Below are 26,632 nucleotides of genomic sequence, written 5' to 3'. Positions count from 1 at the left end.
ATGATGTTACCAAAATTGGTAAAGACAAAAAGTCTAAGAAGTAATCTTAATTTTATTCTATTGTTACGTTTTATTGCCACGCGTTAAAACGAAAAAAAAAAAACAATTACAGAACAATTTATATATACAGCTTTTCAAGCTTTCTTAAGAAAATATATTAATAATTCGGAATCGTTGCGAGTCACCTCCTCCCAAACCGAGTTCCCGTAGTAGACAAACGGAAACGTATTGTTTTCTGTAAAAATTCCGTAAAAATTCTCTAGTTGCCTAGAAAGGGCCTTTTAGTTCCGAGTTCACTCTGAACTCTTCTAAGTCGGCTCATAACATTGTCTTTCCTCTCTGTAGTTGTTGTTTCGACAATTAAGAGTTTTCACCAAATGTTTTCCCGACTTTCTTTTTTATATACTTTCTGTTTTGTTTTCATTTTCGTATAGCATTTTCTTAGTTTATTTTCTTTTATAAAAGAATCTTTGATTATATTCAAGATTGAAATTAAATATAATCTTCAGTAAATTTAAGAAAAAGATTACGTCTGTATAAAAAATGTATATAAAATCATCTTCATATCAAATATTGTTTTTACATTCTTCACGTTGTAAAATAAAAGTAAAATAGGTTATTGGATTGTATAAAGTATATAATCATCAAAAATACTTTTACGTTTTCTTTTATATGTAAAATAAGAATAAAGATTATCCAATGTAAATTTGTGTATAGTTAATGGTTAAAATCAAATTGTTTTATTTAAATACTATAAAGATCAGATTAAAAATTAAATAATGAAGAATTTATGATAAAGTATAATTTAGAAATTATAGTACAGAAAATAAAATATGGAAATTATAAATATATAGTTTACGATATAAATCGATTAAATAAATACTTGATATTGATATTTATGTTTAAAATCTTTCTTAAGATAATATTTTGTTGTATAAAAATTATGTTTAGATGTTTTAAATGACGTGTAGTAAAGTAGATTTCTTTCTTATTAATTAATGACAAGGTAGGTTTCAGTTTATCGCAAGTGATACCGTAGATTGCTGTTTTATGGACGATGAACAAAGTAGGTTCCTAGTTTTAACATCAGTTAACAATGAAGGTTCTTATTTCCTATAGTTGGTTTAGTAGATTCTTGTTTACCATTAGTGGGTAAGTAGATACGTAAATTATCGATTATCGATGAGGCATTTGAGTATCATATAAAAGCAAGGATGTTTTATTTTTATGTATGAATTATTTTCAAACAACACCATTTTTTGACATAATTTTTTTCAAAGAAAATAATGCTTTTTCAAATATTCGAAAGTTTTTTTTGTATTTAAAAATTCCATCTTTAAAATGAGACTTGTTTATCATAATTAATCAAAAATTACACCTGTACTCATTGTTGACACACCATTATAAAATCCGGAGTGATGAAACAGTTTTAAAGTTATAAAATATATCTAGAAGTAATAAATACGTTTAGAAATATTAATTTATTCTATTTTATCTTATTTATGATTTTTAATTTACAAGGAAAATTATAATAACTCTATATATATCTAATAATCTATATTTGTGTTTATGAACTTCTTAACCTTAAAAATGTGTGCAATCTCGAAATTGAATCATACGTTATACAATAATTCACTGATACTGTTACTAAAGTTTATTTATTTCAGATAAAATGCCTCTTATTGTAATAACTGGTATTCCGTGTAGTGGTAAAACTACAAGAACATTACAACTAAAGGAATACTTCGAAAAGGAAGTGAAAAAACGTGTAGATATTATTACTGAAATTGACGTCATATCTAAAACAGGTTATGATAGAAATTCATTTTATTCTGGTTAGTAAATGTTAGAAATTATTTTGATTTTCAAGATAATTTATTTCTTTTATAAAAAATAATATATATCTATCATACATATATGCATACAAAAATATTTATGTTCAGATTCTAAAAAGGAAAAATGTATAAGGAGCGATATAAAATCTATGGCACAAAGAATATTAAATCCAAATGATGTATTAATAATAGATGGTAGCAATTATATTAAAGGGTATCGCTATGAACTATACTGTATGTCAAAATTATATAAAACACCACAGTGCACTATACATTGTGACATACCTATTGAACATGCTTGGTTATGGAATGAAAAAAGACCAGTATCTGAACAATACAGCAGAGAAATATTTGATGCACTTGTAATGAGGTAAAATGAAAATATACAAGTACATATTTTCATAAATCTAATAAGAATGTAAATAATAGGTATGAAACACCAGATAGTAAAAATCGTTGGGATGCTCCATTATTTGCAGTGATGCCAGAAGATGATTTAAAATTTGATGATATTTATAAGTCCCTCTATGAAGTTAAAGCACCTAAACCAAATCAAAGCACACAATGTGTTAGTATTTGTAACATTCAATTAATTTAATTATATTTAATGCAAATTCTGAATTACTTATATAACTAATGATTATTTTGTCATAGCCACCTTTATCATCTACAAATTATTTGTATGAATTGGATAGAATAACACAAGACATCACTAATGTAAGATTACAAATATTTTTAAGTGAGCAATTTAATACATAATATTTTTAAGTGTATAAAACATTTTCTCTTTATAGGCAATATTATCAGCAAAACAAATAGGAATTGACAATGATATAAAAATTCCTCAATATGGCTTAACAGTACAAAAAACAGGTAATACGCCTCAAATGATGAGACTGCGAAGACAATTTTTAACATATAGCAAAATGCATCAAATTAATATTAATCAAATAGGTCTATTATTTGTACAGTATCTTAATAAAAGCTTATAAATTAAAAATTGTTAATATAATTTTCTCTTCTTAAAGCACTTCTATTTGATTAGACATTATAAGTGTATCTAAGAATGATATATGGTAATTTCTGTTGTACAAAATGGTAGTTTCTGCTATATAAAAGATTGATACATATTGACAAATAATCATATAGAATAGACTTTAATATACGATTATATTAATTACATCATTAAATCTAAACTAACTTACATCTAAATTGACCTATATGTATTCCATATAACATTATTATTGCTGATTTTTTAAGATCCTAAGAATAACAAAATAAAAATCGAATCGATTTATAATCTCCAATTATTTTTGGGTAATTCTTCAATTATATGCAAAATATGTCAAACTATGAGAAAAGCATGCTATAAGGAGGAACAATGGAAGAAATTTTATAATTATCTTAATAACAATAAATATAGATTTGTAATTTTGTATTGAACTTAGCAATACATGTTCATTATATTCATTTCTTTTTACATATTTTATAACAGTCTTATTTTTTATATTTACGATTTATTTTAATTTTTTTATTTAATCTTTAGGAAAAAATAAGTATTACTAAAATAAAGAATTATAATTATACAATAAAAATATCCGAAAGGCACTGCTGCAGAAGATCGATGTAAAGCTTAAGCAAAATCAGATTTATAATGTTGAAATTCGCATTTTTTCCTCATTATGAAATATAATAATATATATTAGATATGTTATCTCTCATTATATCTTTTAGATTTATTAAAAATAACACGACGAATATATCTTATGAAGATTCAATATGTTGATAGTTAGAAAATTTTGGTTAATATTTTTACAATAGAAAGATACAGAAAGAAACGCTTGAAAAGTATTTACTTCCATATTTGCCATTACAAAATTATATATCTGAAGAAAATAACACATATAACGAAGTAAAAACTTTCAGTGATCATTTATATATCATTTTCTATACATGCTTTTTACAATATTTTTGAAAGGAACTAATGATAATACGGAAAAATGATACATATTCATAAGCTGTAGTTTCTTCTCCGATGAAACTTTGTCTGTTCTTTTAATAAATTTGATTTTTAACTTGTCTTCATTATTTGAAAAATGACCAAGGATAAAGAAAAAACTAAATAAGGCTTCGTTAGCACCTGTAAAGATATGTCATTAGCATTATCACTAACGTTAGTAATCGAAATATTCCCAACTAAACAGCAGGAGAGAGCAGAAGAGGAAATGGTTATATAATACATTATCATAGCTATTGGTACATGATGGAAACAAATAAACGTTAATTATTATGCTAGATCACAAATGTAAGACTCATTAGGGAAATTGTCAAATTGTTACTAAAAGTTATTGATCTATAAAGTTATTAATTATTTAGTTTGGTACTACGAAAGGAACTTGTATATGTCAAAAATTTTGTTTTCAGGGAATATAGAAATAACACTTATTTGTATCCAAATAAGCTTTTAAATCACAGAAATTGTTTTACAATACCAGAAATAAAATATGTTATGGTTGTCTTTGAATTTGCTCGGTATAAATTGGAGTACTTTAGTCCTTGTACAATTCCACCAATTTTCCTCATGAGTAAAACATGTTAGATTTGTCAATATTTAATTGTCTTGTTCTTGTATGCCATTGCTTTCAGAACCATTATAATGACGCAATATATTAATATACCTTTTAGGTTTTCGACATACAAAATAGACACTATTATACTCGCATTGTAACATACTATTCACATTTTGCGCATAACGTGTTCTCATGTGTATTTCTTCTTTCTAAACAATAATAAACATACACAAATATAGTTGATATTATATGTGTATCTTCTATGAAAAAAAAGAACAATAAAGAAAAAAGAAAAAATTAATTACCTCAAGAAGAAAACCAAAACCTTGTATAACGTCACGGACTGCATCGTAACTTGGTTCTATTGAATCTTCCATAGGCATGTCACTAAAATGATACAGCAATGGACCAAGATTTATCCATACTCCTCCTGGTTTTAAAATTTTATAGATGGTTTCTATAAATTGTACTACATTATTTGCACAATCTATAAAGAAACATGTGGCAACACAATCCCAATGATCATCTTCTGTATAAACCTATAATTTATATTTCTTTTAATTTATTTAATCCTAAATAAATATTATTCTTTGGGTAACATAAAAGAACAATACCTCTAAGAAATCTCCTGCTGTCATAGAAAATTGTGCATTTTCTGGAAGATCACTGGGATTTACATCAGGGAAGAAAACAGCTTGTGTTTGATGTTCTGGTTTTAAATTGTTCATATATTGATGTACCCATGGATGTACTTGATATGAATTTATACCTCTGCATCTATAATGTTTATTTTCATCGTTGTTGTTATTATCATCATGTTATCATTTGTTTTACTTATTTAACTTATCAGTGATAAGAATGAAATTTTTTACAATACTCACTTATTTAATACGAAATGTGATGCAAAGAGCATAAAGAGAGAAAATTCGTTCCCTTGGCAAGTATAACCACGCCTTGCAATTTCATACGCAAGACGACCCAATCCTGCACCAGGTACTAGAATTTGCACTTGTGATGGAGTACTGGAAATTTACCTATCATTTCATATTTTTCTGAACTATGTTTAGCTAGGACACAGAGGTTTTGCAAATAATGATATCTAGACTTTGTCAATAATAATTATAACTATAAGTGGAATCTGAAAGCTTGATCACAGATTGCTTGTATTTTTAAATATCATGATATTATTAAAATCTACCAATATGTGTTAACATATTGAAAGAAAATAGACAAAATATTCATACCATTTATCTAATGAAAATTGATTTGTTATTTCATCTATGATAGGCTGATAGCAAGCGTTACGTTCGTCAGTTCCTTCCGAGCTCCAGTCGCGAACTAATTGTTTAATAGTAGCTTGTACTTTTTCTTGGTCAGCCAATACAGGTCGGGTGTTTTGTGTCTGCAATCAGACCTACCTATAGAATATATCTTTGTGAAAATAAGCTTATTAGTGATTTGTTTTATAAATTAATTTTATATTTCAAGAGTGCAGTTATGGATTATATTCTATAGTAATGAAAAATAAAAAATATTTTAACATTTTTAACTGTTAACTTTAGTATATTATATATAACACTACACATATCATACAAAGTAATGAAACATGCCACAAACCAAAAATTTCTTACACTATCATTTTGTGTATTAGCTGGGCTCACATTTTCAAAAATATGAGATACATCCTTTATGATGAGCTTTATTATATCGTTGTTATATTCAATACATCTCTTGACTTCTTGAAGATGGTCTTTATATTTGGCTAATAGTCTCTGATGATGGATCGGTAAGGATAATAGATAAGATTCTGTCTTCTTAACTCTCTGCAGGGAGTGAGATCTATATAAAAACATTTTGTTTTCTAAACATATTTTGTATTTTATTTTGATATTGTCGTGTCCGTATATGTATGCATATGTATGTATATATGTGTGTAAATACATATATATATAATCACATAAATGTTTATCAACTTAACGAAGGACATGAGTATTAATAACTAATATGAAATTGTATTTAATAGCTAATGAACTTATGAACCTGACAAGATAATACTAAAGCCATTGTACTTTTATTGGAATAACAATGTTGATCCATAAACACCGATGACATAACTTGCGTACGAGTATGAGTTTAACATATAACAAGAGAAGAATTAATACAGTATGAAAGTTCTTGTTAGACTAGTACTTATGTATTAAAGGTTAAACAACGCAAGAAGATAGTATTTAATATAGAATATCATACACGCTGAAGAACGAAAATCATTCAATTAATCGTGTAGTCATATAAGAAAAAAAATGAAGGTAATAGAAATAAGGTTAAATCATCAAAGCAAAGATCACAAATGAGAAGGAACATTGATTGCTCTTTTGAAGGAGCCTACTTACTTATAGTGCTTGAACGCTGAAACAATACGTTGAAAATGTTTCCTCTCCTCTTCATCCTCGTACGAATCGTAAACTTTTCTCGAATATGCATTGTGCTTCGATTCCATTTTTATACTCGCACACGTAAGCCCTACTTTTTCCTAATTAGCCTTTTAACACGATGTTCGGTGGCGGCTTCCTCGGCACAAGCGTTACGCCGAGTTTCCAAGACGGCAGCGAAATTAGTTTTAAGGCTGCATCGATTTCATGCGCGATGACAAACCGTGCCCTTGCCAATAATACACTATTGTCGCTGTGACGGAAGCATCGTCAAATACTCGTTAAATCAGATGATCTTGGCTATGCCAAGAATATTTTCTTTTACAAATTATTAACAATTATCAAGATATAATTGAAATTTTCATGAAATAAATTACTTAACCTATCGATCGAACTTTACCGTCCGTTATCTATTTAAATCTGTTCGATTCTAATTTCATAAAATAAACAACGATATATTTTGTAATAGTATAGATAAGATTTCGTTATTGCGGAAATAAAGTATAAATATAGATAGAATCTTTACGCATATGTATCACCGAGTACCGTGCCAAATTTATAATCGATTCCTAAGATAATATTTTGATCGAGCTTTATAAATTGACTCCTCGTCAAAAGAAAGATGTTTCAAAACTAAAACACTATTTCTTTCGAGTTCGTTTCTTTCGATATTCCTTAATAACCATTTGATTTGTCTGTATTCGATTAGAAAAAATCAAAAAATAATGAAAGAAAAGACAATGATGAGAAGAAAAAAAAGGTAGTAGTGTGAAAGTCGCAGTGCCGGTGACCGGCGCAGATATCGCATATCTGCAGAACATCTATAGTCGTTGCGGCTCGCAGGTGGGACATGCTCCCGTACGCCATTTTTAAAAGGAGCTCTCAGTCGCTAATCAGCAGCCGCGCGGTAGAGTGCGAAAGTAACATTGGTTAATAGCGGCTTTCTCGTTAACGAGACTTGTACGAAAATTGATTTCTTTTATCGATATTGCGAGTGAGAGAATCGCCTGATATTTTTTTGATGCATTTTGCGATGACAACGGTGTGACTTAAGGAACGTGCGAATCGTGAATCGAAGTGCGTCGGTAGTTCCTTTATCTGTCGCGACTGGGATTTGGTCGGTGGTCGGTGTAGGTACGATCGAGTCTGGTCACTCGTCAAACCGCGCGATTTGGAAAGAGAAAGGAGATAACTAGTGAAAGAAGGAAAGACAGAGATATCGAGACAGAGAGAGAGAGAGAGAGAGAGAGAGAGAGAGAGAGAGAGAGAGAGAGAGAAAAGAGACAGCAGACAGCATAGACCCTAGAACCAGAGAACCATTACTACAAAAAAAAAGGCAGCATGTCCAGTGCGCCGCAAGTTTCCAGCGGGCTTAGCAAGCTCAAAAAAAAACATTTCCGTGTAAAGCATCAAAAGGTTAAACTCTTTCGTGCTAACGAGCCGCTCTTAAGCGTCTTCATGTGGGGTGTCAATCACACGGTAAGCGTTCATCATTCTCGTTCGTTTGAGAAAGAGAGAGAGGGAGAGAGAGACGTGTCGCGTTTATATGACAGCACGTCGTATCGTACGTCATCGCGATTGCCATTTTCTCTATTTATTCCATCGACACGATCGGCGATACTTAACGAATGTTTAATAATGTTACTTTTCCATGGGATTTTTATCTATTTCCAAGCTTCGTACAGCGCGCTATTTCGGATTGTGCAAGACGACGTCACGCTCTGAAAAGATTGAAATTTTTTCGCAAAAGTATCCTTGTATATTTCGTCGATCGAATTCGTCCCATTATTTCGATTAAATTATAAATTATGTTTATAGATCGACTTTAATTTAAGATTGTATATGGTTTGTTCCATAGAGATTATTTTTTGTTAAATAGTAATGCTATTGATTCTTTTACTTTTGTTAGTGGTGTTACAATTTTGAAATAATATTTATTTACATCTAAGAACAATGCAATCCATTGCATAACATGATATTTATTTAAAAAATTTAAGCCATAGAAATTTTTCATGGTGGATATTACAATAGATATATATATATATATATATGTCTTTTTTATATATACATATTTAACATCTTTATATACAGATGTCATTACCTATAGTTGTCTCATTACATGTGAATAAGCCTATAAATATTACAAATGATATTATATATACACATGTAATATGTATTAAATGTATGAATACAATGCTTTTTAAAGATGTTATTTAATATTATAGTTTATAGTATATAGAATATGAATTATTTTCTTTTTTATGGTATTACTAATTAATATTGCATTCTTATCATTACAGATAAATGAACTTAGTCATGTTAATATACCGGTAATGCTCCTACCAGATGATTTCAGAGCTTATAGTAAATTAAAAGTAGATAACCACCTTTTCAACAAGTAAGTCTATATTTTGATTTTATATGAATATTATAATTATTATGTATTAATTATAGAAATATTTTTAAAGAATATTTGTAAGCATGAAACATCTTAGATTATATATCTTAATAATTTATATATATCATTTTATTTAGCATTAAGTATTTATATGTCTTATATTACACTCAAGTGTCTTCGGTATTTTCAAGCAATCGTTACTTGTAACGTTCATGAAGTATCATTAATGTAAATTTAAAGCATGCCAGTCGGCTAGTTCATTCTAAATATACCACTTAATATTAGATTGGTAGGTTGGTCACAGCAAACCAGCCTTTAATAATAGAATCAATGAAGGTCTTTCTATGACCCAGCATTGTATTAGTAAACAATGCAGGTATTGATTTTACTTCAAATATTTTATTATATCAATTTCTAATTACAGAGAAAATATGCCTTCTCATTTTAAGATCAAAGAGTATTGTCCATTGGTATTCCGTAATTTGCGTGAAAGATTTGGCATAGATGACTTGGATTATAAAGAATCTATGACAAGGTAATACAAAAAATAATTCAATTTTAAATTATATACTATCATTGTGGCTGCCATAATGTGTAGTTTTACTTCACATAAAATCAGTTACTGTTTTATTACATACATAAGATTATGCGATAACTTACATTTTTATAAATAGCAAACAAGCATTTGAATTTTGTGATGTGAAGTATAAACATTGGTTAGTGGTTCACATTGCACGTACACAAGAGAACTTATTGTTTTGTTTTCTATGAACAAATTGCCACTGATAAAATGAATGTACTCTTTACTTTGCATGTCAGATACTATGTTTACTTATTTGTTGATGTAGTATCTTTCTAAAAATTGTAATTTTGAGAGAAAATAATCTATCCACACTTTGTTATTATGTATTAATTTTTTTATTTTATATAATTGTTAAGATAGTGTTTTTTAAAATATTTGAAATAAATTAAATTCTCTCAAATATTAACCATTGTGCTTTAAAGATCTTTGTTTGTATGTTTGTCTTTTGCTAGAAATAAGAAAGCATGTATGTTTTAGATATTGGTATTGTCAGTAATAATAGATTGTTTGAAAATTTTTTGTTTAATATTTTGTTTCTTGTCATTATTGTAAATGTAACAGTGGATAATAAGATAATAATACTATCATTGTAGACATTTGTAGATATTTTAGATATTTTTAGTTTAGTGTAAATAACTTATATACAGTTCTCTATTTGTAAAGCAAAGAATACAGATTTTTCATACGGAGATCATGTGACACATGGAATCATACTTTCCTGCATCAACCAAAAGATAATTGGTAATAAATAGTATGTCTTGTAATACAAAAATTTTGCTAATAGATGTCGAGCATATAATCCTTCGCGACGTTCGGGTTTGGCCACACTCAGTGGGAGGACTCATCAATTGGTTCAGCGTTCAGCTACTGCTCCCTCAATAAACTTTTCTCCTCCTCCTTTTATATCTCAAATTCCAGTCTTAAGTAAACCACTACGTACCTACAGTTTTAAACCAAAACGCTTGAGGTTAGCCAGACTTGATTTCCCATTTTGTGCGTGTCTTGTGGTTAACACAATTTGATGAGTTTCTCTTTGACGACAGAGATTCGGCACGAACTTTAAAGTTGCATTAATTATTTTTTTAGTCCTATTTTTATATGATCTAATAATAGTATATTAACATTATACTTCAAATACAAATTCAAAGAACTAAATTTTGTTTAAGTTAAGCATGTGTAAAATTGAAGTGTTCAGGTATATATTAGAATTTTGATTTTAATTTATTAAAATATTTGAAAAACCTTATTGTAACCTGACAAATATGAAAATATTTTATTTGAATCAAATAATTGTATAATCAATATTGTTGGAATGTACTAAATTCTATTATGGTTGTGCAATACATATTTGAAATTTGTACAAGTAGCTACAAATTGACATGGTTTAATAAATAATCTTTTTTTATTAAATAATGAATTTGTAATATGGTAATAATTCATTCTATGTATTATTTGGCTTTCCAAGTTTTGCTTTGTGCACTGTTTGAATGTTTGTTTGCTTGGTTTTATGTTTCATAAAATATGATACTAATTTAGTTGCCTTCTATTTATTTAAGATTTTACTACTTTTATGTGTAGAGAATTTCTTTATCTTTTTTATTTTAGTTTTATTAGCTTTAAATTACAGATCAATAGCAGATATATCAATATGCTCTATAGCTTTGTATCAAATATACTGAAAAGAATAAGATACAATATTACAAAAATATATAGTTGTATGAATTAGATTTATTTTATTCTCTTTTTCACAGGTCACAACCTATACTTGATGATTCATCAGGTAAAAGTGGTGCTAAATTTTATCAGTCTTATGACAAACTATTTATTATCAAAACTCTTACAAGCGAAGAAGTTGAAAGGATGCACTCGTTTTTAAAACATTACCATCCAGTAAGTAGACTATTTTTCTTCAATTTCATTGATACAGATGCAATTTATTTTATGTAATATTATTTCTTAGTATATCGTGGAACGACATGGAAAAACTTTACTACCACAATACCTTGGCATGTATCGATTAACAGTGGACGGTGTTGAACATTATGTTGTTGCTATAAGAAACGTGTTTTCTAATCATTTAACAACGCACAAAAAATTTGACCTAAAAGGTTCAACTGTAGATCGTGAAGCATCTGATAAAGAAAAGGAAAAGGATCTTCCTACATATAAAGATAATGACTTTGTCAAGGAAGGAATGAAAATTTACATAGGAGAAGAAGCAAAAACAAAACTTATAGAAACTTTAACTGCTGATGTTGATGTGAGCATATTATCAATTATATATTACTTTATGATTAAAATTTTCATGAAATAATTATATTACAGTTTCTAACAAGATTACACTTAATGGATTATTCCTTACTACTTGGTTTACACGATTGTGCTCGTGCGGAACAAGAAAATAGAGAACGTGCAGAAAGAGAAGAGGATGAAGATAATCATGATGAAGAAGATGATAGTGAGTCTGGTAGTGGATTAGATTCTCGAGGCCCAATGGGAGAGTAAGTTAGTTATTATTTGCATATTTATTGATTATATTATAGATTAAAATTCATTTAAAATGCTGTATCTATTATAATATTATAAAATAATATTTCCATTTCTTTCAGTCGTCTTTGGGGTTGGAGTGGAGTTACAGGTATGGCTACACCACCAGAATCACCTCACGCAGCATTAGTACGTGATACGAGCCTTCAATACGAGGATGCAATAATACCTGAATTAGATATATATGCTATTCCTAGTAAAGAAGGTAAAAAAAAAAAAAAAAAACGTTTTTCTTTTTCCGTTTATGTATCTATGATTATTCTATCTTTAATTCTTTTGCTAGGTGCCCCTACAAAAGAAATATATTTTTTAGCCATAATCGACGTTTTAACGCATTATGGTGTACGTAAACAAGCTGCAAAAGCAGCTAAAACGGTGAAGTATGGTGCCAATGTGGATGGTATATCAACGTGTGATCCTGAACAGTATGGTAAACGATTTATAGAATTTATGAGTAAAGCCATAGAATAATTTTACTATTTTCTATTACGGAACTTGTAAAGATGCATAAAGAATCTAAGGATCGTGGAGGTACTACCGCTTACACTTTTGTGCTAGTAAAATATGACAATGAGGAATATTATCGAAGGTTTCACTAGTAAAGTTCACTTACAGAACGCGACACCAAGTGCAGTCCTTAGAATGCCTACAGTTAGAGTAAAACGTCATTTTTTTTCTCTGCACAATTTAAAATGGCGAATTTATTCTGAACTGGTATTCATTGACACATTATTTTGTCATGTAAAATTACTTTAACCGTTAAATTTTTGCACGAACTTTGTATGTCATACAATTAAAATTATTCTTAAGCTTAAGCTTATTTTTTGACTGAGTCCGTGCTTTAACTAATATGGTTATGTTTATATATTGTATGTACAGAGACTTTTACAGAGAGAGAAAAAAACTTTATAACATAGGAATTTTTTCATCTACTTTTAATCCGCTAATTTTATAACTAAATAACAATGATGCTGGATAAAGCATTCAATATAGTTTATAGAATTGAAGTTGTAATAAAATATGACACATGGATTTAAATTCTAATTGTTTATGTGTGTATCGTGTGTATTCCATTAGATGGAATATACTTACAAACAATAAGGACAAAAATATAAATTGTAAATGTTAATCTACCGTCATTGGTACACATAATGCTTTACAAAAGCTATGATAATTATTGTAAAGGGCAACAGAATTATGGTATTAACAAGTTATAGAGAAAAATATCCAAAAATAATGTTGATGTTATATGTAATAGTACTCAAGAAGGGTATAGTTAAACATTCTGCAGAGATTTACTCACGGTAAGTCTCAAGAAATCAGTAAAACGATTGTAGCGTTTTTGATTTCATTATTGCAGGATTAAGAGTGAGAATTAAAATATTTAAAGTAAGACATATGATTGGAGGAGTATTCCAATGCGTTTTTCATTTTGGTAGTGTAACAAAGAGAATATAAAATAATATATGTGCAGAAAACACTATACATAAGAAGGCTTAAAATTAAATACATATATAAATATAATAAAACTGAGTAAATGTTATAAAATCTGTAAATCTCTAATTTCGGTTATACACTGTATATTGTGAAGCGATTTTATGTTTGGATACATATTCGCTTAGCTCGTCGAAAATCTAATAGGGAGCAAAATTAATTGTATGTACCTATGATGCGCGCGATATATGTCTCCTTTAATTTTTGGCATTGCTTATTGTAAGAAAGCTGATGCCATGATAAAGCATCATTGTGTATGGATAGTCATTGCAGTTATACACTTTTTGCTTTAAGTATTGTTAATGCTATTTTTGCAAGTTTCTAAGAACAATAACCGGTAGCACAAGAGATTACTCTACAATTCTTTAAGCATAAATTGAATTAATATTTTACTTAAGTTTTTCCAATACATGTCGTTTACTAGTTCTTTCACATTTGATATAAATATATCTATTGCATGAAAGAAAGTGCACTGTTGCATAAGACTATTTTTAAACGATTTAATAATCGATTTTTATAATTTGTTAGGATTGATCACGATATAACAACTAATTACTTTACCAATTAAGATATTCATCTAGTCTCGATACTTTATATGATTTTATACATTGTCAGCACACTAAGAAGATAGAGGAGATAACAAAATTGAATCATATTTGACAGTAACTACGTTATGCAGTATCGGTTGATATGATACGCTCAATCTGTAGCATATAGAAATTGTATCATATATATAATTAAATTTTGATTGCAACCTTTTTATTATAATGGCACTGTTCTAAAAAAAAAATGTTTACTGCAAATATGCTTCCACAAATCACTGCTCTATAGGATTTTTTCCATACTCTTTTTCTATGAGATATTTCACATAACTTGCAAGATACTTTTGTATTTAAATAATATCAATGAAGAATGCTACTATTAATATGTTAAATTTACCTTTTCAAAGCGGCACTGTATAAAAATTATGTATATATTCAGTATTTTGTTGATGGCAATATATCCCAGGTTCTGTTATTATAATTGTACTATTCACTTAAAATGTCTGTTGTATAAGCTTTGGGGAAATAAGTGGAGATCTAAAATCCACAGAACTCGAATAAAGACACATTATTAAAAAAGAATATCTTGTAACATTTTTTTTATTGAAGGTAAGGAAATAAACGAATTCATTATTGTAAACATTTTCTTTAAATCGTTTCTTCTATTGAAAGAAAGTGAGCACGTACAAGTTGTTCTTAAGTTAGATCCAGATCTAGTAATGTTCTTAACATATCAACATTATTGCACAAAATCAAATAAACCATCTTATTTGTAGAAACAAAGTATTAATGTTAAACTTCTAATAATAAAAACAACATATAGACTTTTACTTAAGTATTATACAAAAACATATTTGTACTTCCGTACTTCTATACAACAAAAGCAAAGAATAAAATAACGAAAAAACATTTTGATTTATCCTAAAAAAATGACAAGAATTGCAAGAAGTCTAAAATTAAATGTATTGAGATAAATTTTTATACGCGAAGCTTTTTTGAACCAGTCTCAATGGATAAACAATTGTCTGAAGAAGTCACTTGATCCTTGTTTCGAGGACTTAAAGTGACACTACGTTTTTTTGTAACAGGTGATAATTGTTTTAAATACTCCATGTCGTTAAATACTACTTGAGCACCACCGCCACATGTTGGCAATATATCACCCTAAATTAAAAAATCAGATTAATGAATATTCAAAAAAAAAAAAAAAAAATAATATTGGATTTTTATCTAAATCATATATATCAAATAATTTTATAAACCTTGTATAACTTCGTTTCTAGTTCACCTTCTTCATCTTGATTTTGAGATATAAGACAGTATCGAGATGCTTTGTTCGTGATATCTTTTGGATCTGTTAAATGTGTAACACTTCGTTTACGATGCATTACAGGTTGAAGAATTGTACCAACTGGTACCATTGGAGGAGGTCGATGATCGATCCATCTGTCCACACTTTGTGATCGCCTATATCGTGGATTAACTACCGGGATTCTCTCCTAAGAATATTTAATATTTCAGATTAATATCGGATTATTCCAATAGGTAACTAAACATAATTATGAGGTTCTTTTTTTAGTTAATGTATTATTATTAACATTGAAAGTACTACATACTTTTGTATTAATGTCTCCAGCGTCAGACTCCAACATTTTTGCTAACGCTTGAACCGATGTTGTTTTTGGAATAGTATCTACAACTGTAGATTCAGCAGTAACGTTAACTGTGCTTGAAGTAGCAACTTCGGGAATGTTAATTGTAGTTACTGGTACAGATTCTTTACGAGGAATTGTTACATCAGTCGTATTATCATCCACCAATATTTGTTTAACTAACTTCAACTTATTTTCTTTTTCCTTCATTTGGTTCTACAAATGTCATAATTATACACAGTACATTTAAAATCGATATAATTCACAATGCAATATTATAAAAATTTTATTTATTTACATCTTACGTACTTGTAAAAGTTCTCTTTGTTGTTGCAATTTTGTTTCCAATTCTTTATTCATTTTTGCTGTTTCTGCTTGAATTTTATTATTGTACTTTTGCTTTACTCTTTGCTTATCTATTAATCGTTGATTGAGAGACATGTCCTTATCCCTTAACTAAAAAGAAAAAAAAAAGATATTTTTTTTTATCAATATAAATGTTTTGTCATTCGCTCATGCGTTTTATAATATTTATATCACCTCTTGTTGTAAATTTCTGATGGCATCATTTGCACTGTTTAATCTATACAATAAAGTATCGATTTGTTCTTCAGATTTACAAACAAGATTTTCCAAAATAGATATCTATAATGTTAAAAAATAATATATATAATATACATATAAGTTTTCTTAATACACATTTTTATAAGAAAAATAATATAAGCTCTATCTACTTTTTCCTTTTGTTGTTCATTTGTTGCTTTCAATGTTGCATTTTCAATCTTTAGGGAAACATTTTCTCGTTCCATTTTTACTAACATATTTCTAAAGTTGTTTTCTGAAAAGATTTTCTTAATTAATTTTTGTATAATAATTCTAAAAATATCCGTTCTTTTATTTAAAAACATACGCTTTTGTTGCAAATCTCCTCGTAATAAATTTCTCTTTTGAATACGTAATTCCAGAAAACGCATCAGATTAGTGATTACTTGATCATTATGTGGGTTTGTCATTTCCATGTCTGGAAATGGGCTACCAAGGCTAAAATGAAAACATACATTTATACTATATAACATTCTTACTTAATTATTATATTTTGGTGTATTAAACTCTCTCTCTCTCTATATATATATATATATATTGTACCTGTATACTAATCCTATATCTACTTCTATGTCTGCAGCATCAACATTGCCTGCTTTTTCTAATCTGCTTCGTGCTTCTTTAAATATCTAAGAAAGAAATTAAGCTTAAAACATAAAAAAATATATACCCTCTTTGATAAGTAAAATTTTTAATGATTTGATTTTCTACCTTATTCATATGTCTTCGCCCAGGAGTATAGCCTAAATCTAATTTGGAAGTCACAGATCGTGCGACTTGAACTTCCTGAGTTATTTCTGCAAATTTCATTGCTTGCTATTTAAAATAAAAAAAAAAAAATTTGTTTTCTTTTTCTTCCTACATTACAATCAGTGCATCATTTTATTTATTTGTCAAAACTTACTATTGTCTCATCATAGTCTTCTGCTCTTGGATTAACACATACAATCATCCTAATCTGTCCTTCACCATCAAAATAATTTTTGAATAAATGTGTAAGTTTCGAATCACGATAAGGTATCATTTTGTTGGTACCTTGAATTTGATTTTCTCTAAGAATTTCTAAGCACGTACGAAGTGTCATTAATGAGTTGTTTATATTGCCTGCATAAATAATGTTATATATAATTATTATATAGAATTTTATTTATTTATTATTAAAAATAATTATAATTACCTGCTTCTCGCAGTCTTTGGCCCGTATTTTTAGAACGATTAGTACGCTCTGTTCCAGCTAAATCTACTAGTGACAACTGACTGATACAAATAACACGTTTATCTTGTACAACTTGCTCTCCTTGAGAATCTAACGGTGCCTATGCAAAAAATGAAATATCTCATATAAATCAAATAACGTATTAATGCAAAAAAAAAGTTTACATTATTAATATGATACATTCTTATGATACATATTAAGGATAAATTATATATTTAATTTAATAAAATGTGACATATATAACCTGCACAAGCCTTATAGTGAAAACACTATGAGATCGACTTGATTCAGCATTTAATGCAGTATGTGCTACTCGTCTTCTTCTTTGTCCACGTTGAAATACTTTACATGCTTCTTCTGAATTTTTTACTTCTATTTCAGTAACACCATGGACATACATATTTCTATACCCATCTTCACGTATAATTTTACTCTGTAATGTTCTAAATTTTATTTCATATATTATTACTATTTTAAGAGATATGGAAAAAAATATTAATTGAAAATGTAAACTCACTTTGACCTTACTTCTTCATCTTCAAGTAAATCATATACGCTATTATTATAAATTTCTATGTATGTTACAAATACAGCATATCCATTATCCTCATCAACTTGTAGCATATTTATTTCATCTATTGGGCATATAAAACTTGGTCTATTATCATTATTATTATCCATTGGTTGGATACCACTGTAAATAATTGAATTTTTTATTAATTAAATATAATGTGTAATAATTTCAATTGATTATCTATTATTGCGTGAATAGTTTACTGTCTGTATCTTCCATTTTGAGAGTTGGCAAAGTCTAAGTTGAACTCATTCTGTCTCTCAAATTGTATTTCTGTTTCACTTAGTACGTCGAAGCCATTTAATTTGTCTGGTTGAAATATAAATCTTTTGGTTTGATAATTAGCAATACTATTAAACAGGACGTCCAAGCAATATGGCATAATTCCAGCATTATGAATATCTCCAGTCATTGTGTAAGTTTTTCCACTTCCTGTTACACCATATGTAAATAAAAGACTATTTTCTCCATTAATAAGATTTGTCACAAGTGGTAATGCAACTACATTAAATATTTCCTTTTGAGTTGTATCATCCCCAAATACTTTACTGAACGACGTTTGTATCACTTTACTGACATTACGAAAATTTATTGCTGTTTCCGGAGGTGTAACAATTATAGTAGTACTAGAAGCAATTTTCATACATGAAACATCTGTAGAATTTAACATTGGCCTTATGCGGCAATAAACTTGAACTGGTTCTACATTATCAGTTTTCGTTTTAGTTGCTTGTTTTCGACTTGTAACAGGTGGTTTCTGACGCCTATAGATATAACAGAATTTATGTATATAATTAACCAATGATAAATATATTTAATACATTAAAACTTGTAAAATCATATTATATCTATTTTTGTATTAGTTATTTCATGTATTATGTATATGTGCGTGTTTGCTATTCATTATTTGCACGTGTTATAAAATTGTTGTTTAAATTATAGGTTGTAGAAATTATGATATATCATATCATTATATCAATTTAAAAAATTATTAGAGTTTGCACAGTATATTTTGTAAACTCATTGTAGTTTCTATAATCATGGCATTGTTTACAATGATTTACCGAAAACACGTGGCGGATATAGATAAGATAAAAATATATCATTTAAACGAAACTTACGCTGATTTTATACTGGACATGATAAAATAATTCGAATGTTACGAAGGAATGTTACGAAGGAATGTTACGAAAAAATGTAATATTATAATAATATCAATGCATCATGATTATTCTTCTCTCGTCGTATTTTCATATGAGATGTTCGTTACAAATACGTAGTTTAAAATTTGAAACTCAACACAAACCTAAGTTTAAAAAGACACTAGAGGGAAAACAGCATTGAAGTTAGTGCAATTGAAATAAGTAGGTTATATACAGTGAGATATACAGTAAGTAGTAAGTAATAAAAGACTACGTTGGTAATAAAGTTACAAGTACTATTTTATCGACCAATGATAAAATTGTTAACAGTTTTTTAATGTTATATATATGTACATACTTTTCTGAATTTTCTTTCCGAGTTACCATGACTTTTTCTTAAAATAAAATCTCAGATAAAAATTATATTAAGATTATATGTATTAATTCTCAATAATAGTAGCTACAATAATAATGATAGTTCAACAAGGATGAATATTTGAACTTATGTGAAGTTAAATAAATGTGATATAATAATAAAAGAAAGATCTTGTTTTATTTATGAGTAACATAATAATAAATACAAGACAACACTTATATAGATCTATGTGAGCTTAACGTTTTAATTCTTGGATATCTTGTCTTTTGTGAGTTCCATCACAAAAAGGTCTATTCAATGTTTGTTTACAATTACATAGCCAGTAATCTTTAGTCTCTGTTACAGTAAATCGAACAGGCCGTAATTTAATTTTTAAAAATATGTTTTTATGAGTACCATCACAAAAAGGTTGTCTTTTACTTTGCCCACATGTACACCAATGATAGATTTTTCCAGCTTCACAACGTATCTTGAAAGGTTTCTTATCATACATTGCTCCAGTTTCATTTTGTTCAGTAGCACTGAATATTTCTTTTAATTGATTTACAGGTATCGAAGGATGTTCGGGTTTCGTGCTAAACAATGTTACCTTTAAAGCAAAAAACACGTTATTTACTATTTGACATAATAATGCAATTATTGAAAAATATATATTTATATTAAACAAAAAAATATACAAAAGATAAACATTTATATATTAAGTAAATGACTATAATAGAAATAAAGTATGATATAAAAAATTTTGTTTGGTTAGGTTAAGTTTTGATCAACTTGAATTAATTCATCGTCACTAAACGACATTTCGTTTGAAAGGTATTTACTGATTCGTCATATATGATTATTATTTGTAACTTACTTTTTGATACTTTGAAACATTTGTGCGAATAAATCGCAGAAATTTACTAGTTACAGCAATATTCATTGCGTACACACTACTCAGAAGTATGAATCTTTAATGATTCAGATCAATGAAAGCTTAAACACGTGATATTGAATTTGACGTATCTACAGTGAAAATTCAATGATTAATTATCGACAGAAAATCAATGACTACATTTATTGATAGCTAGTTTTTACCGACAAAATTAATAATTCGTATCATTTACCAACGGATACTCTTTACCGATAAAGTCAATATCTTCATGTATCTACAAATAATTTCGTTCGATGAAAATTGAATAAGTTAGATAATATAATATGGAATTTAATTTCGAAATATTTTTCTTATTAAATATGACGACAACAACTTAAGGAGTATTGTAAATTAATATAATATATTACAAAGTTTGATATTTTTCAAGTATCATTATATTATTTTAATTTTGCAATGAAACAAGTAATAAAAGATGAATATTTCAAACGGTGTAAATTTATTTATTGATTTTTTGTCGTCTCTTATAAATACTTATTTATAAGTATGATATAAGTATATATAATATAAGTATACATAGATTTACAGAGTAAATGAACGATCCTTGTTCATTACGCGTTTTGTAATTAATGTAATTAATACTGTTTTGGTTTTACGTTACCGTTACGTCCGATTACAATCTATCTAATACATTCAATCTGAAAGTTATAATCACAGAATTTCTCCAACAAGCTGGAAAATACAGAATTACCATTCTTTTTCCTCCTTTAGAATTCTAATTGATAACACCAATATAACGTGATATTCTTGGCAACTGAACAGACAAATGTACGTTTAAAACGTCAATTAAATGAATGTTCAATGAGTTATTCAGGACAGTCATTGATTGTCATTCTTAAAACTTCAAACATTTTCTCTTTTCGTCCCCTTGACCTTTTTTTAATTCTTTTTTTAGATTGAAATAACGGCAACGAGTCGTTGATAAGATCGACATGTTCAGTTATCGTATCTCTACGATTTAGATTAGATTAATCTATTGACGTTTCTCGATCGTTACCGATCGCCGCTTAATGATTTTTTAAAAGTGGAGAGATGTTAGTATATACGAACATATGTATATATAAAAGAAAAGAAAAGAAAAAAAAAAGAAAAAGAAAAAAGAAAAAAGAAAAAAGAAAAAAGAAAGAAATATATTTCGCAGTGAGAAGCATCACAATGATATATCATCGTGCATGGAGTATACTAGATACTATAATTTCATGTTTCGTGTTCTTGCATAATTTGGCTGCGTTTGAAATGGCACTTCCTCTTCTTTCGTTCATCTTTACTATTGGGAAAGGAATTAATTGAAAAGGTATAAAATAGAAGGGTTAAAAGTCTATGTAAAATCGATAAAAATCTTTTAAAGTTGAGAAAGAAAAAAAAGAGGGGTGAAGAAAGAGAGAGGGTTGGTTTTACGTCGAATTCATGAGAAGTTTTACTAATAGCTTTGCACGAGCATGGTAGTGAATTGCCTAATCGTTTCGCGATGTCCCCGTACCTCGGTTGAATATTTTAAAAAAAGTGAAGAGAGTGTTATTTCCCACAGGAGGTGAGAAATTCTACGGGGATGCGAGAATATTAAATGCCGATTTTCATCTTAATTTTCTTATGTACTTTCGGCAAACGAGACTCTTACGTTCTTTTACATATTTTGAAAAATCAGACGATTAACCGCAAACTAATTTTTTCTATCTTCTATCACTGTTTTTAATTGGGATATATGAAGAGAAAAAAAAAACATATAAAAAGAAAAACAAAGACGAAAGATGAATTTCAGACTAAAAAGTAAACCTCTGAAAGATAAAACGGACTGTAGAATTTCAACGATATTTCGTCTAACGTTTATAATCTTCATAAACACATGATGTAATTTAATTAACGTTCCGTGTAAAATGAAAATAACGCAGTTTAGATTAGCTGTCGTCGAGGGGCTTGGTTGCTTTTCAACATTTTCCTTTTGACTCACTAATTATAATTATCTCATCCTTAAAGCTTGCTTAAACATTTCCTTTGTACATTTTCTTGATTTTAACTTTTTGAAAGGGTTGTTCGTCTGAAAAACTGACCTTTGTTTAATTCGTTTCTTTTATATAAATCGATGTGTTCCTGCGTGTTCACATATATTCGTACATACGCAGTATTGCATAAATACCTACGTAGATTTTATGTAATACGTAAATACAAAGTACGATAGAATGGGAATTCCGAAATAAAAATGCGGAGAATACGTGATCCGATTAATTTGAAAATCTTCTGTTCGTTCCGTGATATGTAGTATGTACTAGATTTAAATTAACGATTTTATGTCGCGAAAGGTATAGGAAAGGAAACAAAAGCTCACTCTCTCTCCCTCTCTTTCTTTTTTTCTTTCTCTTTTACTCGGAGCTCGTATCGTGTGCGAAGCGATAACCCATTTTGTGAATTTTTCTTTCTCGTTGATCGACATTTTCGGACTAGAAAGCTTCGTTGAAAAGATAACACCGAGAGGGTTGTTGAAGTCATGTGTTTCCCCTGTTTTTCTTTCAATTCGTTTACCTCGGCTTATGATACGTTTTGTGATACCTACGTAGTAACGTTCAAAGAAAATTACGAGCAGGTCGTTAACGCAATATCGTGTATTATTGAAATTTATGGTCCCTTTCGGCACGATAGTAATTTTGACGTTGAGCTTCAAGTACAATAGGTAATAATGAAGTCGAGATAACGATTACCGATCGTTCGTCGTATTAAACGAAAACGAGGAAATTCTAAATCGTCGATATCCTACATACCTTCCGATCGTTTAAACTTGTGACCGAATTGTTCCACATTTAAATGTATTAAATTAAATATTTTCATTTCTCATCAATGTTAATTTCGTTATCGAAAATCCGTCCAAATATTTCTTTCTTTTTCCTTCCTTGTGATATCGAATACACACACACATATATACATATATTCTTTTTATAGAAAAGAAAGGAAAAAGAAAAATATTTTACAAATATAAATATGTTCTAAATTAAAATAAAAAAAAAAATGTAAAAAGACGACGCAACCGAAGAGAAATGTCCGTTCGTATTTCGAACGTAATTGAAGGACTTTGATCTTGGTGATCTTATTTACGGTGTACTTACGGAAGGCAAGAAGAATCTAAGATAGGATTTGGTTAGTGTCCGAGCAAATCGAAGTAGCCTTAGTCTAATCATTCTGGACACTCGGAAATTAACAAAAGTGTCTCGATGTAGAAACTTTTTCATTTGTCAAGACGGATTTTTGTGAATATTCTGGGATATCGTAAATATTATTTTTTTTTTTTTTTTTTTATGAGAAGGAAAAAAAAGGAGAAGAAAAAAAATATAATTTTGACAATTACGACGATTTTGCAATGAGGAATTCAATTGATTATTTTTTGATTAACTTAAAACACGATATTCTTGTAAATGCCAGCAAAAAGATCTATTTACGTTTTCTCTTTTTCTACACCAAGACATTATTAATATGTGTACCTAAGGACAAGGTTTTGAAAAACACATTTTTTTCTTGCTCTGGTCTGTCAGACGAATCTCTAAGTCTTTCTCGTCGTCCTTCATTAATCATGAGTCTCGTCATGGTACATAACGTACCCTTGATGAGACTAAATCACCCTGTGGAAAGTGAATTTCTTAGCTCGCCGATGCCTATCTTGAATGCTTTAAAAGATTTAACACACGGTTCTACATATCTCGATTATCTACGTTGAAAGGCTTGCTTCGTACTGCTATTCTTTTCTTCCGATCATATACTTAAGAGTATAATATTATTTCAATAATTGGTAATAGCATGAAGAGGAGAAAAGAGAAAAAAAGGTCATTGAATGAGGATTAAAAAAAAGAAAAAAAAATATATATTAGCTCTTTCGAAATAATACTGATCTCGAAATAAAATGATGGATATGAATTAAAAAAAGAATAATAATAATAATAATAAATAAATAAATAAATAAATATAAGATGAAGAGTACTCGAGAATCTCAAAGGATTAACTTCTCATTTTCCTTATTTTTTTTCTTCTTCTTATTCACGTAAAAACCTTTTACGATCCATAGTTGTTTGTTGCAAGCTTATATTCTACTTGCTTTCTTTGCTTCTCGTTCCTTTTACTCTCACTGATCGTACCCCGGAGGTTGCAGGAAGATTAAAAAAAGGGTGAACACTCGTTACCCAGTCCTACAACTAAGAAAATTAAGGTAGACAAAGTAGAAGAGAAAAAGGTACCGTGTCTTTACTGCTCGCTTACTTTCTCGAGATGTTGTTAAAAATCGAGCCATTTACAAGATATCCTACGTCTACGAGAGAAAACGTAATCTTTTACGCGAAATGTTTACTGTTGATCCGTGGAAACGTAGATTATTTTTGTCGACTGTAATATCCAGTTATCTACAACTACGACGATCGGATTCGAAGATCATCGTTTATTTTTTTTATTGATTATAATTATCGATTATGACTATACCTTTAACAAATGGACAGAATAAATAATCAATATTTGTTGTCAGAAAAATATTTTTGTAAATGGTTAAAAGAGAAAATGTTTTATGCAAACCAACCATCGATGATATTTTTTTTATTAATATTGCATCGGTAGCTAATTGTAATTATTAACGGTGACATATGTGCTATGTAAAGAATACAGACTCGTACACGTATACACACGCGCGTGCGCGCATACATAAAAGAAGAAAATAACATGAAAATTATTAATTATTCATTTTCAATTTTATATCCTTTCAATTGTTATTCGAAATTAAATAAAATATATAAATACACATAAAAAAAGAAAATACATAAAAATAAAATAAGTATGTATTCCTCGTTGGTGTGTAATAATTTGAATATAATATAATAATTTCGAAGAAAGATGATAAAAGTGAAAATTGACTTTCCCGAGGCGATAATCGTCTCTCGTTTGTACTCTCGATCGAGAACACGTTGCGTGCTCGTAATCGAGCATTAAACGAGATACAATTAACGTCGACGAATCGTTCTGATTGCCACGACAATAATTTTTTCACATATTCGTTCAAATTCTCATTAGATTTTCTAATAAATCAATTGATTATACGACAATTATACGACAATCGAAATTGTGATAATGCTTATCTCCATAAGCGATCGTTCGTTCATCAATAGACGAAAGCTTTTCGACGTTTTTCACGAATTTTCTTTCTTTATTTTTATTTCATTTGATTTTATTTTTTTTCTAATATTCTTCAATCATAAAAGCCAAACAATATATCCGGCGAAGTACTATCGAAAAAATTCCAATTCACGTTATTTGAGCGCGCCACTTAATAACAAAACAAAATAAATAAAAAAAAGAATAATGTCAAAAAAAGGAAGAAAAATAAATAAAAAAGAAAGAAAAAACAAACATTCCAATGTAATTTAATGAGATATCGTTCGAGAACGATACCTGTATATCGTTTTGATCGTCTTTTTCGTATCATTAATATTAAAAAAAAAAAATAAATAAATAAATAAATACATAAATAAATAAAAAAACAAATAAAAAATAAAAAAGAAGTCAAAGATATCAGATGTAAAATCGATTATGTAAATTTATAAGGTAATACGTAAATACATCAGGTATCATTTGTTACAAAATATCTCATAGACAAAAGTTCTTATAAATCATTGACGATTTAAAAAAGGTACTCAAAAGAGGAATGTGATCATATTCATTTTCGACGATCGTAATTCGATCAATGAGAGAAAGTATTACGACATTTTAAGCGAGGGCT

At 28.5% G+C, this 26,632-nt stretch overlaps 5 protein-coding genes across 11 annotated transcripts; 2 read left to right on the top strand and 3 right to left on the bottom strand.

Annotated features, from left to right (window-relative positions):
* The first annotated feature begins 1,315 nt into the window (after positions 1–1,315).
* On the top strand, positions 1,316–2,835 carry LOC122630407 (protein KTI12 homolog). 3 transcript variants are annotated; one of them, XM_043814915.1, is made up of 6 exons: positions 1,316–1,454; positions 1,668–1,835; positions 1,944–2,205; positions 2,265–2,403; positions 2,490–2,552; positions 2,630–2,835. In XM_043814915.1, exons 2-6 carry the CDS (start codon positions 1,673–1,675, stop codon positions 2,825–2,827), a joined length of 825 nt encoding a protein of 274 aa, XP_043670850.1. In that variant the 5' UTR covers positions 1,316–1,454; positions 1,668–1,672; the 3' UTR covers positions 2,828–2,835. The 3 variants fall into 3 exon arrangements, with proteins under 3 accessions (XP_043670850.1, XP_043671018.1, XP_043670934.1); XM_043815083.1 differs by lacking the exon at positions 1,316–1,454 and adding an exon at positions 1,575–1,592; XM_043814999.1 differs by lacking the exon at positions 1,316–1,454 and having other exon boundaries at positions 1,604–1,835.
* An 836-nt stretch (positions 2,836–3,671) lies between these two features.
* Positions 3,672–7,016, bottom strand: LOC122630322 (carnosine N-methyltransferase). Of its 2 annotated transcripts, XR_006327477.1 has the most exons (8): positions 6,796–7,016; positions 6,037–6,244; positions 5,650–5,807; positions 5,287–5,427; positions 5,020–5,182; positions 4,711–4,944; positions 4,328–4,614; positions 3,672–3,975 (listed from the first exon to the last, which is right to left on the bottom strand). XR_006327477.1 is itself a non-coding variant. In XM_043814751.1 (7 exons), exons 1-7 carry the CDS (start codon positions 6,900–6,902, stop codon positions 4,447–4,449), a joined length of 1,179 nt encoding a protein of 392 aa, XP_043670686.1. In that variant the 5' UTR covers positions 6,903–7,016; the 3' UTR covers positions 3,672–4,446. The 2 variants fall into 2 exon arrangements, 1 of the variants encoding a protein (XP_043670686.1); XM_043814751.1 differs by having other exon boundaries at positions 3,672–4,614.
* A 652-nt stretch (positions 7,017–7,668) lies between these two features.
* Positions 7,669–14,980, top strand: LOC122630185 (phosphatidylinositol 5-phosphate 4-kinase type-2 alpha). 3 transcript variants are annotated; one of them, XM_043814456.1, is made up of 9 exons: positions 7,669–8,313; positions 9,135–9,232; positions 9,657–9,767; positions 10,600–10,782; positions 11,567–11,705; positions 11,776–12,075; positions 12,141–12,316; positions 12,425–12,567; positions 12,646–14,980. In XM_043814456.1, the coding sequence occupies exons 1-9, from the start codon at positions 8,176–8,178 to the stop codon at positions 12,831–12,833; spliced, it is 1,476 nt and encodes a 491-aa protein (XP_043670391.1). In that variant the 5' UTR covers positions 7,669–8,175; the 3' UTR covers positions 12,834–14,980. The 3 variants fall into 3 exon arrangements, with proteins under 3 accessions (XP_043670391.1, XP_043670561.1, XP_043670476.1); XM_043814541.1 differs by lacking the exon at positions 7,669–8,313 and adding an exon at positions 8,363–8,583; XM_043814626.1 differs by lacking the exon at positions 10,600–10,782 and having other exon boundaries at positions 7,673–8,313.
* Positions 14,981–15,040: 60 nt separating this feature from the next.
* On the bottom strand, positions 15,041–19,775 carry LOC122630094 (kinesin-like protein KIF23). Of its 2 annotated transcripts, none has more exons than XM_043814231.1 (15): positions 19,565–19,772; positions 18,647–19,207; positions 18,387–18,563; positions 18,114–18,312; positions 17,831–17,969; positions 17,558–17,757; positions 17,365–17,469; positions 17,197–17,282; positions 16,961–17,091; positions 16,785–16,888; positions 16,591–16,695; positions 16,360–16,506; positions 16,015–16,266; positions 15,661–15,897; positions 15,041–15,562 (listed from the first exon to the last, which is right to left on the bottom strand). In XM_043814231.1, the coding sequence occupies exons 1-15, from the start codon at positions 19,582–19,584 to the stop codon at positions 15,377–15,379; spliced, it is 2,649 nt and encodes an 882-aa protein (XP_043670166.1). In that variant the 5' UTR covers positions 19,585–19,772; the 3' UTR covers positions 15,041–15,376. The 2 variants fall into 2 exon arrangements, with proteins under 2 accessions (XP_043670166.1, XP_043670256.1); XM_043814321.1 differs by having other exon boundaries at positions 15,443–15,562; positions 15,687–15,897; positions 19,565–19,775.
* A 338-nt stretch (positions 19,776–20,113) lies between these two features.
* LOC122630850 (CDGSH iron-sulfur domain-containing protein 3, mitochondrial) lies at positions 20,114–20,948 on the bottom strand. The gene is made up of 2 exons (XM_043815869.1): positions 20,818–20,948; positions 20,114–20,550 (listed from the first exon to the last, which is right to left on the bottom strand). Exons 1-2 carry the CDS (start codon positions 20,881–20,883, stop codon positions 20,197–20,199), a joined length of 420 nt encoding a protein of 139 aa, XP_043671804.1. The 5' UTR covers positions 20,884–20,948; the 3' UTR covers positions 20,114–20,196.
* Positions 20,949–26,632: the final 5,684 nt, after the last annotated feature.

Source organism: Vespula pensylvanica, chromosome 1 (genome assembly GCF_014466175.1).
Source record: "Vespula pensylvanica isolate Volc-1 chromosome 1, ASM1446617v1, whole genome shotgun sequence".
Taxonomy (NCBI): Eukaryota; Metazoa; Arthropoda; class Insecta; order Hymenoptera; family Vespidae; genus Vespula; species Vespula pensylvanica.
The sequence above is the reverse complement of the archived record's forward strand: the minus strand, read 5'-3'. Positions and strand labels throughout refer to the sequence as shown.